Raw genomic sequence first — 15,176 nt, 5'->3', positions numbered from 1 at the left:
GTGTCTGCACTGTGCAGGTCAGATTAGCCAGGCTATTTGATGGTCACCCACTGCATTCCATCATCATGGATCATAGAAGCAGTTTCAGTGGCAGCTCACAGAGCTGCTCTACAGACAGACTCAGGAGATCCTTTGTTCCAAGAGCCATCAGACTCTTTAACTCCACCCAGTGGAGCCGGAATGCATGTGCTTTCTTAATTACTGCCTATTTTTATCTGTACTGTAATCACACTCTATAACATGTACATCTACATCCTGGGACAGAGGTGGAAAAAGTACAGAAAAATTGTAATTAAGTAAAAGTAACTTTACTTTGCTAAAATTCTACTCAAGTAAAATTAAAAGTACCCATCTAAAAATCTACTTGAGTAAAAGTAAAAAAAGTACTCAATTTAAAATGTACTTTGAGTAAAAGTTACATAGTTACTTTTATTAATTTGATGTTAAAAAGTACAAAATTATAAATTAAATAATTATTTAAAGGGGACATGAAACACTTCAAGTATTTAGTATAATTCACAAGATGTATTTTCACTCTAACAAATTTTAGAAGTTTAACAGTTGTCAGTGAAGCGGAATTAAAATAATAAGCAAATCTAAATGTCATTTTTTAAGTAAGGGCAGCGCCAGCGCTGAAAGTGACGTCACGAGGTTGGTTCTCGAACGCCTCACTACTATAATCTACGAGAATACCGTAATTTAGATCCTCAATAGATAATAAAATCCAAACCAAAACTCAATGCAGAGCGGGGGGGGGGGGGGGGGGGCTACTTTTTTATTACCCCTGTGTGTAGTAATACTGGGAGTGGTGAAATTTAATAGGGTGAGGAATGAGAAATATTTACTTTCACTTTCATACCTTCAGCGGGGCTCGCAGCGCTGAAGCGCGAGAATCCTCCGGTTAGCTGCAGTGCTAGGGGGTTAGTGACGAGCACTTTCTAGACCAGGAATATGTGAAGGAGAGGGGTTTAAGTCAGGAGCATTAGCGCCGGATAAATAAGCTGCAGTCCGAGGCTTTTTTCCTCCGTTTTTTATTTTTCCTCAGCTGATCAGCTGGAATGTACAGACCGTCCGACTGATGGTAACGTTACTATGAGAGCAGCAGCTGTAGCCGAACGGAACGAGAACAACGCGCTCACCCAGCAGAGCAGCGAAAGGTACCGTTACCGAAAGTCTAGATAAAATGACAATTTAAAGATAACATAGCTAGCGTTAGCTACTTAGCTAGCTATCTTATTCTAGCTAGCCAACGCTAGCTAACTAGCTAACACTAACTAGATGAAGCTAAGTACCCAGTAAGCATTCTAACTTCTAAACTGAACGGTTTATCAACCAAACAGCGCCTGGGTGTTTCAATATCCACTTAAATCATGTTCGTTTCATTCAGTCTTAATGAACTCTGGACTTTGCATGTTAAATAGATAAATGTATATAAACTAGCTGGTTAACTGGATGGTAGTACCTGCTGTGGACGCGCTGCAGGGTTCTGCACGGCTCCACGTAGAGAAACACTCCCAAAACGTCTCGCTCTCAGAAAAGCATCTGAAAAGTTCTGCTCAGGTTTATACAGGAAAGATCTCTGAGTAAATGCTCCATGTTAGTCTAGTTCAGCTTCATCTTCATCCATAATCTCCACAAACAATAAGCTCTTTTCCTCTAGCTATATGCCTGGGATCTTAAACCAACCAACCTCGTGACGTCACCAGCGCTGCACGGGCAACATGGCGGCGCCCTAGCTCAAACATAACAAAAATAAATATATTATAATTTAGTGTGTAAACATTTTATATAAAAAAATTCCCCCCAAATAAATTCCATTATATTTAATCCCTTAGAAAATTTGTACAAACTGAAATGTTTCATGTCCCCTTTAATTAAATAATTTGGATCTTTCAGGCAGTATTTGTTCAGTCAAGTGCCACAGGTTTCTATAATCCATTTTTTTTCTTTACTGTTAAAAAGTTAAAAGGTTACGTTTATATATGTGACTATAAATTGTATTTTTATAGTTTTACAGTTCATTATTATTTTTTAACTTGCCATTGCTCTGCTTTAACGGCTATTTACTTGTTTTTTTTTAAACTTTCAAGCAGATTGTTTAACGTTCCCAATAAAAAAAAACATAAGGAATTATCACTAAAAACATGAAATCATACAAAAAATGTTGGTTGGCGCATGGGCAGTGCCGTAAAGAAGCACATATTGATGGGTAGCATAACTCGACAGCACAGCTGATTCACACAGTGTATCTCCCGCTAATCGTAATAAACACTGATGGGAAAGGTTCAGCTGCGCTGCCATGAAGAACAAAACTATTTTTTTTTTATTCATACAATTCATTTTTGTTCCCCAGCATTTGATTTTTTACTCAGTAACAGGAAGTTTTCCAATGTGGCGAAGTAAATTACTTGTGTCAAAATGAACTTGAGTAAAGGTAAAATGACCTATTTTAAAAACTGCTTTAAAAATTACAAATTACTCATAAAATCTACTCAATTACAGTAATGTGAGTAAATGTAATTAGTTACTTTCCACCTCTGCCCTGGGACTCTATTGACATTTTACTGTATATTCTTTACCTTATACACTATGGACACTTTATGGTACATCCTGTATATTCACGCTTCTCGACACTACACTACTCACTTAACTTAAATGCAATACATGCACAGATTTTATGTTTAGTATTTGTTGTATCTGCTGATACCTGCTATCTCTTATATTTAATTTAATGTATTCTGTATTAATGCACTACCTCATATCTTCAGATGATTACTTCCACACTTTGTGTGGTATTTTATGTTTATTTTACTGTTTAGGGATGTCAGTATCAAACACAAAATAAAAATGCCACACAATGCAATGGACATTAAAAAGCATTTAAATATTTTAGATATTTGGATTTTTTAATACTTTTAAATATATAGCGTTTATGTAAAAATATGACAGTCCTGTTTTGTGTCCAGCACAGAAAAAAAAACAGCAATCTTATATTCTTATATTTTCCCACCACTGGAATATTGTTCAGGTCTGAAAGGGTTAATTTCCTGTTTTAATGCACACAGTTATAAGATGGGTTATTGACTCAAAAGCATGCATTCAATTACTGTATTTCTCTGTTTAAAAAGTTATAATAGAAATCAGCAGAGGATTCCTCCACACTTCAGTCTAAACTATGAGAGAAAGTTAATCCAGCATCCAAAGAGCAACACTGCCCCCCTGAGGGGGAACTCGTATATTCCTTTTATTTGTACACAAACACATCTCTGTAAAAGTAAATGAAATACATTAACTATAATTTTACAACTCAACTTTATCAATTTAAAGTAATGACAAATAAATTACATTTATTTTTATTTTTATTTTTACAGAAAATGTACTATATTATTTCAAAAATATGAGGTGTAGCAATCCTCGGCATCCTCTCTCTGTTTTGTATTTTCATGTTGTTGTTTTTTCTAAAAATAAAAAAATAAAAAGTATTCTAAATGTGTTTATGTAAACATATTGTTGTAATTTTCTGTAACTGGAAATGGTGTAAAGTTTAGCGCAGCTCTTTTTCAAAAAGGAGATTTAAAGGTTAAATAAAAATAAATGCATACAATTTAGGAATGCAAATATATGAATCTATATAAAAATTACAATAATTAGCTGTAAAATAAGCATTAAGCTAATTATACAAAACTATAGTAATAATAATAATAATAATAATAATAATAATAATAATAATAATAATGTTTCTGTAGTTTTAAACTAAATCTTCTTAATGTATATGCACTTTTACATCAAACCACTGTTTAACTTGTTTTATTAAATTAAATCTAAAATAAAATTAAATCTAACATTTTTTTTTTACGAATACAACTGAATACTGTTCAAACTGCTCCCCATGTTGCACTTCATGATGTGTGATCCTAGCTTTAATGTTAAATGTTTTTCTACTATACATGTAATTTTTATACATACAGTAACTGATATGGGATCTAAACATTATTATTATTAGTTTAAAAACAGCAAAACAACCAATTTAGAGTCACTGCAAACAACTTATTTACACATAGAACAACAAGACTAATGTAATAAACTAGAAACTAGTATAGTGTCCCATGACTTTTGGCAAATGTGCTGACTGCTGTAGTGCAGTGTAGTTTAGCATAGTTTAGTGTACAGTACAGTAATGTAGTGTAGTGTAGTGTACTTCACTGTAGTGTAGTGTAGTGTAGTGTAGTTCACTGTAGTGTAGTGTATTGTAGTGTACAGTACAGTACTGTAGTGTAGTGTAGTTCACTGTAGTGTAGTGTATTGTAGTGTAGTTCACTGTAGTGTAGTGTATTGTAGTGTACAGTACAGTAGTGTAGTGTAGTGTAGTTCACTGTAGTGTAGTGTATTGTAGTGTACAGTACAGTACTGTAGTGTAGTGTAGTTCACTGTAGTGTAGTGTATTGTAGTGTACAGTACAGTAGTGTAGTGTAGTGTATTGTAGTGTAGTTCACTGTAGTGTAGTGTATTGTAGTGTACAGTACAGTACTGTACTGTAGTGTAGTTCACTGTAGTGTAGTGTATTGTAGTGTACAGTACAGTAGTGTAGTGTAGTGTAGTTCACTGTAGTGTAGTGTATTGTAGTGTACAGTACAGTACTGTAGTGTAGTGTAGTTCACTGTAGTGTAGTGTATTGTAGTGTACAGTACAGTACTGTAGTGTAGTGTATTGTAGTGTAGTTCACTGTAGTGTAGTGTATTGTAGTGTACAGTACAGTAGTGTAGTGTAGTGTAGTTCACTGTAGTGTAGTGTATTGTAGTGTACAGTACAGGACTGTAGTGTAGTGTAGTGTAGTGTAGTTCACTGTAGTGTAGTGTATTGTAGTGTACAGTACAGTACTGTAGTGTAGTGTAGTTCACTGTAGTGTAGTGTATTGTAGTGTACAGTACAGTACTGTAGTGTAGTGTAGTTCACTGTAGTGTATATACTACTGTACACTACACTACAGTGAACTACACCACAGTACACTAGAGTACTGTAGTGTACAGTAGAGTACTGTAATGTAGAGTACTGTAATGTACTGTCCTGTAATGTAGAGTACTGTAATGTAGAGTACTGTAGTGTACTGTAATGTAGAGTATTGTATTGTAGAGTACTGTAGTGTACTATAGTGTAGTGTACTGTATTGTAAAGTACTGTAGTGAAATGTAAAGTTCTGTAGTGTAATGTATTGAACTGTAATGTACTGTATTGTAGAGTACTGTAGTGTACTGTGGAGTAGTGTAGTGTATTGCACTGTATAGTATTGTAGTGTAGTGTACTTTAATGTAGTGTAGTGTACTGTACTGTAGAGTACTGTATTGTACTGTGGAGTACTGTAGTGTAGTGTACTGTATTGTACTGCAATGCAGTGTAGTGTACTGTATTGTACTGTATAGTACTATAGTGTAGTGTACTGTATTGTACTGTAGTGTACTATAGTGTAGTGTACTGTATTGTAAAGTACTGTAGTGAAATGTAAAGTTCTGTAGTGTAATGTATTGTACCGTAATGTACTGTATTGTAGAGTACTGTAGTGTACTGTGGAGTAGTGTAGTGTATTGCACTGTATAGTATTGAAGTATAGTGTACTTTAATGTAGTGTAGGGTACTGTACTGTAGAGTACTGTAGTGTAGAGTACTGTATTGTAAATTACTGTAGTGTACTGTAGTGTGCTGTAATGTACGGTATTGTAGTATAGTGTGCTGTAGAGTACTGTAGTGTACTTTAGAGTACTGTAGTGTACTTTAGAGTAATGTACTGTACTGTAGATCAGGTAAGACTCACAGTTTTTCTCCCGGAGCTGCTTTAGTGTCGTTAATGAGAAACACAGTGCCGAAGCTGCCCCTCCCCAGGCTCTGCTGGATGACGTATCTGTTGGCTATTAGACCGGGAGGATCAGGTGGTAAACGACTGTCTGAAAGAGGTGAAGACTCTGCTCCCAGTTCACAAAATTTAGGCATCTCCACTCAATCTGCTTTCCTGAAAAGAGAAAGGTTGGATGAGTTTAACTTTCAACTTCAAAAGTTTAGACCCACCTTCTCTCTCAGTTTCTTTATTTTATTTATTTTCTACATTGTAGCTTCAATGGAAATGATTACACAATATCAGTAAATGTACAAACAAGTGTAAAAGAATGAAAGCTGTCAATATGTGTATTCACATAGCCAATAAACTACGTAATAACACAGTCTACATTTATATTGAGGGAAATAAAAAAAATAAGAAATGTGTCTGTTGCAAAAGTGGACTACAATGTTCAGTTTTACAGTAAATGAAGTGTAACAGAGAGGAAGAGAGTGTAACACGCTGCAGTTTAGAGTTGTTTTACTGGTTATTAGAGTCTGTAATTTCTGTAAATATGAATATTTCTGTAATATTAGACAGTCTGTTGGGTCTGTACGCACCTCTGTTTATTTACTGCAGCTCCGTCAACTCCAGCACTGCAGTGTTGTTAAACTGTTGCCCAGGGTAACGGCTGCAGCGCGCGCTTACACCTCCAGGGGGCGACAGAGTCAATACAAAAATAATAATAGTTTAAAACAGATATATTAAAATAACAGCTGGCAAAGAGACAGACAGACAAGCAGACATACAGGCAGGCAGACAGACAGAAAGACACACAGGCAGGCACACAGACAGATAGACAGGCAGACATACAGGTAGGCAGACAGTTGAATAGACAGATAGGCAGACCGACAGACATTCAGACAGACAGACAGGCAGACACACAGGCAGGTAAATGACAGACATGCAGGCAGGTAGACAGACAGACAGGCAGAAAGGCAGGCAGACATACCGGCAGATAGACAGGCAGATAGACAGACATATAGGCAGACATACAGGCAGACAGGCAGGGAGAAAGGCACGCAGACATACAGGCAGATAGACAGGTCTGCAGACAGACAGACATTCAGACAGGCAAACTGGCAGGCAGACAGGCAGGTAGATGACAGACAGCAGACATTTAGGCAGATATTTAGACAGGCAGACACACATACAGACAGGCAAGCAGAAAGACAGACATACAGTCATTCAGGCAGGCAGACAGACAGACAGGCAGACACAGATAGACAGATAAGTTATTAATCCCAGAGGGAAGTAGCAGTAGCAGAACTTTTTAGTGTCTGTTGAAGAACAGGGTGAAATAAATATATAATGTAATAACGAAAGAATGATGGAAATAAAAATGATAAGAAAAAAAATATATATTTTTTACAGAATGTCCCATAATGGAAACGAGGAGGTTACGTTTAACTGGATTATAAATTTGCACATCTTTTATGTTTTATTCTGATCTGATTTTTTTTTTCCTCATGTTTTTGTAAACTACTTTAATTAGTACTTCTTATATTATTACATGTAATTTAGCAGTACAGGTTAGTAAGCAGTACTCACTTAGTGGTGAGCACCACATGTAAAGTGGTGAGCACCAGATAGTAAGTGGTGAGCATCACATACTAAGTGTTGAGCACCACTTACTAAGTGATGAGCACCATATACTATGTGGTGAGCACCAGATAATGGTAGCTAGCAAGCTATAGTTTAAACTGGCATATGTTCCACAGAGAAATAATGTTGTTAAGTAGCTAGGTAAGCAAATGTTAACTATATTTCATTGTGAAACGTTTTTAGCTAATGTTAGCTAGGTTAGCTAATGTTAAATATATTTTAGTGTGAAATGTTTTAGCTAATGTTAGCTAATGTTAACTACTTTATTTCATTTGGGAATGTTTTACTATATTTCAGTGGGAAACATGTTAGCTAATGTTAGCTAGGTTATCCAATGGTAAATACTTAATTTTAGTGTGAAATGTTTAGCTAATGTTAGCTAAGGTTAACTTTTTTATTTCAGTGGGGAATTCTTTAGCTAACGTTAGCTAATGTTAACTACTTTATTTTAGAGTGGAATATTTTAGCTAATGTTAGCTTGTTTAGCTAATGTTAACTACTTCATTTCAGTGGGGAATATTTTAGCTAACGTTAGCTAGGTTAGCTAATGTTAACCACTTTATTTCACTGGGGAATATTTTAGCTAACGTTAGCTAGGTTAGCTAATGTTAACCACTTTATTTCACTGGGGAATATTTTAGCTAACGTTAGCTAGGTTAGCTAATGTTAACTACTTTATTTCAGTGAGGAATATTTTAGCTAACGTTAGCTAGGTTAGCTAATGTTAACCACTTTATTTCACTGGGGAATATTTTAGCTAACGTTAGCTAGGTTAGCTAATGTTAACCACTTTATTTCAGTGGGGAATATTTTAGCTAATGTTAGCTTGTTTAGCTAATGTTAACTACTTTATTTCAGAGTGGCATATTTTAGCTAACGTTAGCTAGGTTAGCTAATGTTAACTACTTTATTTCAGTGGGGAATGTTTTAGCTAATGTTAGCTAGGTTAGCTAATGTTAACTACTTTATTTCAGTGGGGAATATTTTAGCTAACGTTAGCTAGGTTAGCTAATGTTAACTACTTTATTTCAGTGTGGAATCTTTTAGCTAATGTTAGCTAGGTTAGCTAATGTTAACTACTTTATTTCAGTGGGGAATATTTTAGCTAACGTTAGCTAGGTTAGCTAATGTTAACTACTTTATTTCAGTGTGGAATCTTTTAGCTAATGTTAGCTAGGTTAGCTAATGTTAACTACTTTATTTCAGTGGGGAATGTTTTAGCTATGTAGCTAAACGTAGCTTTAAGTCCAGAGCTAAAGATAGCCAGTTAGCTCTTATTAGACGTGCACAGAAAAAGCTTATGGGCACACACACACACACACACACACACACACACACACACACAGCAGCTACTCTTACCCAAGCATATATTGTTCAGAGAGCAATGCAAGCCTTTAAGCTAAGCTAACTTAGTTAGCATAAGGTTAGCTAACCCCTAAATAGCCATAATTAATATCTGGCTGGGTTTATGAATAATTATAGGCTCAATATAGACACCCCTTGATGGCTTTGAAATAAGGTCTTAAAAATTAAAGTGGAAAAATTCATTGTCTTTTTTATATTTCATTTTTTGTCTTTTCTCTGTTAATCATTGTTACTGGTCACCCCTCTACAAAGGTGCGACAGAGAACTGAGATGACTGGGGTTTTTATGCTGTGTATCCAGTGATGGTATAGTTACTTTGAAAAAGTAATGAGATTACTGATTACTCCTTTAAAAAGTAACTTAGTTACTTTATGGATTACTTGATTTTAAAAGTAACTAAGTTACTTTACAAGTTACTTTATTAGTTACTTTCAGCAGCTGCAGACACCACCTCCCGCCGCCTTAACATAAACATTATAACCAGTTTTACCAATACTCCCTTTATTGGAAATGCATTTTTAACAGCAACAATGTATCTCTAGACATTTAAAGTTGAACTATTTCCTGAAAAAAATATTTTTTTATAAAAATAAAAGACCATTTCTCTTGAATTCACTTAACACAAATACTTGTTTTTATAAAAAATAAAATATGTTTTTTTCTTGATTTCTCTATATAAATAAAATATAAAATAAAGAAAGTCTTTCCTGGCTTGAAATATTTAACACTATAAATCTGAACATTGAAGCTGTTGTTCTCAGCAGGGCAGCAAGGAGCGTTTTTTATAAAACAAAACCGTGTATATGGTCTAGGCTGACATCCTGTGTATTTTAATTTATAATCACATGTTAAGAGTGAAACAGTGGAGTGGGTGAGTAAACCAATGGTTGTACCTCATTAACAGAAGCTTCTCAATCCTCTGCTACAAAACCGCGCTTCTCTCGCCTGCCTCCATGGATTTGTTTGTGTCGCTGCGTGGTGTGTGTTGTGTTCAATAAAACTTTGCAAACATATATTTTTTTTTGTGTGGTTTTAGTTTAAACAGACTGTGTTTGTTTAATGACCAATTTATGCAGAAATCCAAGTAATCCCAAAGGGTTCACATACTTTTTCTTGCAACTGTATTATGTTGCATGCAATGTTCACAGAGTCATTATGATAAAAATCCACAGTAATAATTGTTCTTTTTTAGAATTTAAATAGCCTTTTCATTTAATAGTGGATAGTGTAGTTATAAACATTAACAGGCAAACAACACCAAACTAAATTATTTTGGTCTGCCTCTCCAAAATACAGGGAAATACCAGCATTTCATCTTTTTTTAAATTTTTAAATTATGATTTATAATAATAATTCAAAGAATATAGTAATACAATATAATATAATATTTTTAAGCAGTTGATGCGACTGTATTAGTTACTCTTATTTACATTTAAATATCCATAATGAAACATTTGTAACTGATTAACACTACTAGTTAAAATATAATTTTAAAATATAACTGAATAAATCATTTATACATAAGCTATTTTTATGAAGATAAGCTATTTAAGCCATTTAAACTATTTCATCAATTACAAGTAAATTACTACATAAATGGCTTTTAAAAATCTATTTTTAGTTTATCAATTTAACAATAAATAAAAAAAACAAAGTTGGCGTTAATGTTTTTATTTATTGTATCAGGGATGGGCAACTGGCGGCCCGGGGGCCGCACACGGCCCTCGTCATCACTCGCGAATAGATCAAAAATAATTTCATAATAAAAAAAATAAAAAAATAAAAAATAAATAAAAAAAATAATGTAATTCTACTTTTGACCGCTGCCAAACAATAGCGGGCACGGGCGCTCTGTGGTCTAGTTTTCTGCTATTATTGAATGAGCTATTTGCAATCAGTTTTTAAATCTTTTTTGTTCTTTGTTATAAATAAGTTCAAATGCCTTTTGCACTTTTATAAGCAAATGTTTTGTCTATGTTGCTTATGAAGGACTTGTTATAATGAACTTATTTTACACAGAGGAACTACTGTATTTGCAATCAGTTTTTTAAGCAAACTTTTTGTTCTTTGATATGAAGGACTTCCTTTTTGCACTTTTTTTAAGCAAACGGTTTGTCTTTTGCCGTATTAAAATGCATTAATATGCAGAAAATAGTTGTTGATAAATGTTGGTGCTGTAAACATACAGATATAAATTCATATAAAATTTGTTCTTATTGAAAATCATTTGTAGCGTTTTTCATATTCAATTATTTGAAGTGCGAGGTCATGTGGCCCTCCAATGGTCATGCTGAAAAAAATGTGGCCCTCTCCATCATGGAAGTTGCCCATCCCTGTATTATATAATAATAAGCTAAAAAATAAGGTAAAAGAAACTGAATAATAATCTGCAATACAGGCATAAAGAAACATACAAATGGTAAACAGTATAACAGTAACAGAAGCTCTGTGAATACAAATTATAAAATGACACGAAATAATCAACAAAAATAACAATATGAATTACAGGAATAAAGAAATACATTTTATTACAGTAATCATAAACAGTGTGATAAACTGTAGATTGATGAATCAGTTTGATTCAAGTCTTTAGTCTGGAATAGAAATGATTTATACAGCTCCCCAACACACACACACACACACACACACACACACTCTGTTACACAGGGTTATACTATTTTACACAGAGTCACTGAGGAGCCAGAACCATAAAACCCAATCCCTGCATAGAGGGGCTGAGTGAAGGTGGTGTAGAATGTGTGTAAGTGTGTGAGAGTGTGTGAGGGTGTGTGTGAGTGTGTGTGTAAGTGTGTGAGAGTGTGTGAGGGTGTATCAGTGGAGACGCTGTAGAAGGACAGAGTGCCGGCGGGACAGTCCACATACACTCCTACTCTCCTACAGCCGGAGGGAGGAGGGGGGAGATCAGTTCTGTTATTATTGTGAAGAACAGAGTATCTGTAATCAGAGCAGTTCAGACTCCAGGAGTTTATATTCCCTCCAAACCCACAGTCTGATCTGTCTCCTTTCCTGCTGATGGTTTTATAACTCAGAGCTACAGAAGCTCCTCTCCCGCTCCACTCAGCCTCCCAGTAACAGCGTCCAGTAACTCCCTCTCTACTCAGAACCTGCTGATACCAATTAAATCTCTCTGGATGATCAGGATACGACTGCAGCTCCTCTCTAATCTCCACCCTCCTGTTCTCCTCACTCAGAGAGAGACGAGGGTTTACTGTGTTTGGATCCAGTGTGAAATCACAGCCGTCTGAACACAAGAACACACATTACACACACTGCACTGATACAGAGAGAGAGAGAGAGAGTTTATGTGAGTGTGTTTGTGTGTATGTTTGTTTGTGTGTTTATGTGAGTGTTTGTGAGTGTGTGTATATGTTTGTGTGTGTTTGTGAGTGTGTTTGTGTGAGTGTGTTTGTGTAAATGTGTATATGTTTGTGAGTGTGTTTGTGTGAGTGTGTTTGTGAGTGTGTTTGTGTAAATGTGTATATGTTTGTGAGTGTGTTTTTGAGTGTGTTTGTGAGTGTGTTTGTATAAATGTGTATATGTTTCTGAGTGTGTTTGTGAGTGTGTTTGTGTAAATGTGTATATGTTTGTGAGTGTGTTTGTGAGTGTGTTTGTGTAAATGTGTATATGTTTGTGAGTGTGTTTGTGAGTGTGTTTGTGAGTGTGTTTGTGTAAATGTGTATATGTTTGTGAGTGTGTTTGTGAGTGTTTGTGAGTGTGTTTGTGAGTGTGTTTGTGTAAATGTGTATATGTTTGTGAGTGTGTTTGTGAGTGTGTTTGTGAGTGTGTTTGTGTAAATGTGTATATGTTTGTGAGTGTGTTTGTGAGTGTTTGTGAGTGTGTTTGTGTAAATGTGTATATGTTTGTGAGTGTGTTTGTGAGTGTGTTTGTGTGAGTGTGTTTGTGAGTGTGTTTGTATAAATGTGTATATGTTTCTGAGTGTGTTTGTGAGTGTGTTTGTGTAAATGTGTATATGTTTGTGAGTGTGTTTGTGAGTGTGTTTGTGAGTGTGTTTGTGTAAATGTGTATATGTTTGTGAGTGTGTTTGTGAGTGTTTGTGAGTGTGTTTGTGAGTGTGTTTGTGAGTGTGTTTGTGTAAATGTGTATATGTTTGTGAGTGTGTTTGTGAGTGTTTGTGAGTGTGTTTGTGAGTGTGTTTGTGTAAATGTGTATATGTTTGTGAGTGTGTTTGTGAGTGTGTTTGTGAGTGTGTTTGTGTAAATGTGTATATGTTTGTGAGTGTGTTTGTGAGTGTTTGTGAGTGTGTTTGTGTAAATGTGTATATGTTTGTGAGTGTGTTTGTGAGTGTGTTTGTGTGAGTGTGTTTGTGAGTGTGTGTGTGAGTGTGTTTGTGTAAATGCGTATATATTTGTGAGTGTTTGTGAGTGTGTTTTTGTGTGTATGTTTGTTTGTGTGTTTGTATGTTTATGTGAGTATTTGTGTGAGTGTTTGTGCGAGTGTGTTTGTGTGAATGTGTATATGTTTGAGTGTGTGTTTGTGTGTGTATGTTTGAGTGTTTATGTATATGTGTGTGTGTGTGTGTGTATGTATGTGTGGGTGTATGTTTGTGAGTTTGTGTGTATGTGTGTGTTTGTGTGAGTGTGTTTGTGTGAATGTGTGTGTGTGTTTGTGTGAGTGTTTGTGAGTGTATTTGTGAGTGTGTGTTTGTGTGAATGTGTATATGTTTGTGAGTGTGTTTATGTGAGTGTTTGTGAGTGTATTTGTGTGAGTGTGTGTTTGTGTGTGTATGTTTGAGTGTTTGTGTGAGTGTGTATATGTGTGTGTGTATGTTTGTGTGTTTATGTGAGTGTTTGTGAGTGTATTTGTGTGAGTGTGTGTTTGTGTGAATGTGTATGTTTGTGAGTGTGTTTGTGTGTGTATGTTTGAGTGTTTGTGAGAGTGTGTATATGTGTGAGTGTGTTTGTGAGTGTGTTTGTGTAAATATGTATATGTTTGTGAGTGTGTTTGTGAGTGTGTTTGTGTAAATGTGTATATGTTTGTGAGTGTGTTTGTGAGTGTGTTTGTGTGAGTGTGTTTGTGAGTGTGTTTGTGAGTGTGTTTGTGTAAATGTGTATATGTTTGTGAGTGTGTTTGTGAGTGTGTTTGTGTAAATGTGTATATGTTTGTGAGTGTGTTTGTGAGTGTGTTTGTGAGTGTGTTTGTGTAAATGTGTATATGTTTGTGAGTGTGTTTGTGAGTGTGTTTGTGTAAATGTGTATATGTTTGTGAGTGTGTTTGTGAGTGTGTTTGTGTGAGTGTGTTTGTGAGTGTGTTTGTGTAAATGCGTATGTATTTGTGAGTGTGAGTGTGTTTTTGTGTGTATGTTTGTGTGTGTTTGTATGTTTATGTGAGTATTTGTGTGAGTGTTTGTGCGAGTGTGTTTGTGTGAATGTGTATATGTTTGAGTGTGTTTGTGTGTATGTTTGAGTGTTTATGTATATGTGTGTGTGTGTGTGTATGTATGTGTGTGTTTGTGTGAGTGTGTTTGTGTGAATGTGTGTGTTTGTGTGAGTGTTTGTGAGTGTATTTGTGTGAGTGTGTGTTTGTGTGAATGTGTATATGTTTGTGAGTGTGTTTGTGTGTTTGTGAGAGTGTGTATATGTGTGTGTGTGTATGTTTGTTTGTGTGTTTGTGTGAGTGTGTTTGTGTGAGTGTGTATGTTTGTCAGTGTGTGTGTATGTTTGTGTGTTTGTGTGAGTGTTTGTTTGTGTGTTTGTGTGAGTGTGTTTGTGTGAGTGTGTTTGTGTGAGTGTGTATGTTTGTCAGTGTGTGTGTTTGTTTGTGTGTTTGTGTGAGTTTGTTTGTGTGAATGTGTATATGTTTGTGAGTGTGTTTGTGTGTTTATGTGAGTGTTTGTGAGTGTATTTGTGTGAGTGTGTTTGTGTGAGTGTGTGTTTGTGTGTGTATGTTTGAGTGTTTGTGTGTGTGTATATGAGTGTGTGTATGTTTGTGTGTTTATATGAGTGTTTGTGAGTGTATTTGTGTGAGTGTGTATGTTTGTGAGTGTGTTTGTGTGTTTATGTGAGTGTTTGTGAGTGTATTTGTGTGAGTGTGTTTGTGTGAGTGTGTTTGTGTGAGTGTGTGTTTGTGTGTGTATGTTTGAGTGTTTGTGTGAGTGTGTATATGTGTGTGTGTATGTTTGTGTGTTTATGTGAGTGTTTGTGAGTGTATTTGTGTGAGTGTGTTTGTGTGAGTGTGTTTGTGTGAGTGTGTGTTTGTGTGTGTATGTTTGAGTGTTTGTGTGAGTGTGTATATGTGTGTGTGTATGTTTGTGTGTTTATGTGAGTGTTTGTGAGTGTATTTGTGTGAGTGTGTGTATGTT

General features: G+C 35.3%; 2 protein-coding genes across 18 annotated transcripts in view; both read right to left on the bottom strand.

The window, feature by feature from the left end:
• LOC103044108 (NIMA-related kinase 11) overlaps window positions 1-5,992 on the bottom strand; it is a 186,732-nt gene extending 180,740 nt beyond the window's left edge. Inside the window, exon 1 of one of the 2 annotated variants that reach the window (XM_049465067.1) lies at window positions 5,807-5,992. In XM_049465067.1, coding sequence (XP_049321024.1) covers window positions 5,807-5,982 — 176 coding nt within the window. In that variant the 5' untranslated portion in view covers window positions 5,983-5,992. The remainder of the gene's footprint in view (window positions 1-5,806) is intronic. The other variant, XM_049465068.1, reaches the window with a different exon arrangement.
• Window positions 5,993-11,334: 5,342 nt separating this feature from the next.
• The window catches only part of LOC103042144 (NACHT, LRR and PYD domains-containing protein 12-like), a 224,589-nt gene continuing 220,747 nt past the window's right edge, over window positions 11,335-15,176 (bottom strand). For all 16 annotated transcript variants that reach the window (XM_049468320.1, XM_049468318.1, XM_049468321.1 and 13 more), the window contains one exon: window positions 11,335-12,098. In XM_049468320.1, coding sequence (XP_049324277.1) covers window positions 11,506-12,098 — 593 coding nt within the window. In that variant the 3' untranslated portion in view covers window positions 11,335-11,505. The remainder of the gene's footprint in view (window positions 12,099-15,176) is intronic.

Source organism: Astyanax mexicanus, chromosome 1, assembly GCF_023375975.1.
Source record: "Astyanax mexicanus isolate ESR-SI-001 chromosome 1, AstMex3_surface, whole genome shotgun sequence".
Taxonomy (NCBI): Eukaryota; Metazoa; Chordata; class Actinopteri; order Characiformes; family Acestrorhamphidae; genus Astyanax; species Astyanax mexicanus.
The sequence above is the reverse complement of the archived record's forward strand: the minus strand, read 5'-3'. Positions and strand labels throughout refer to the sequence as shown.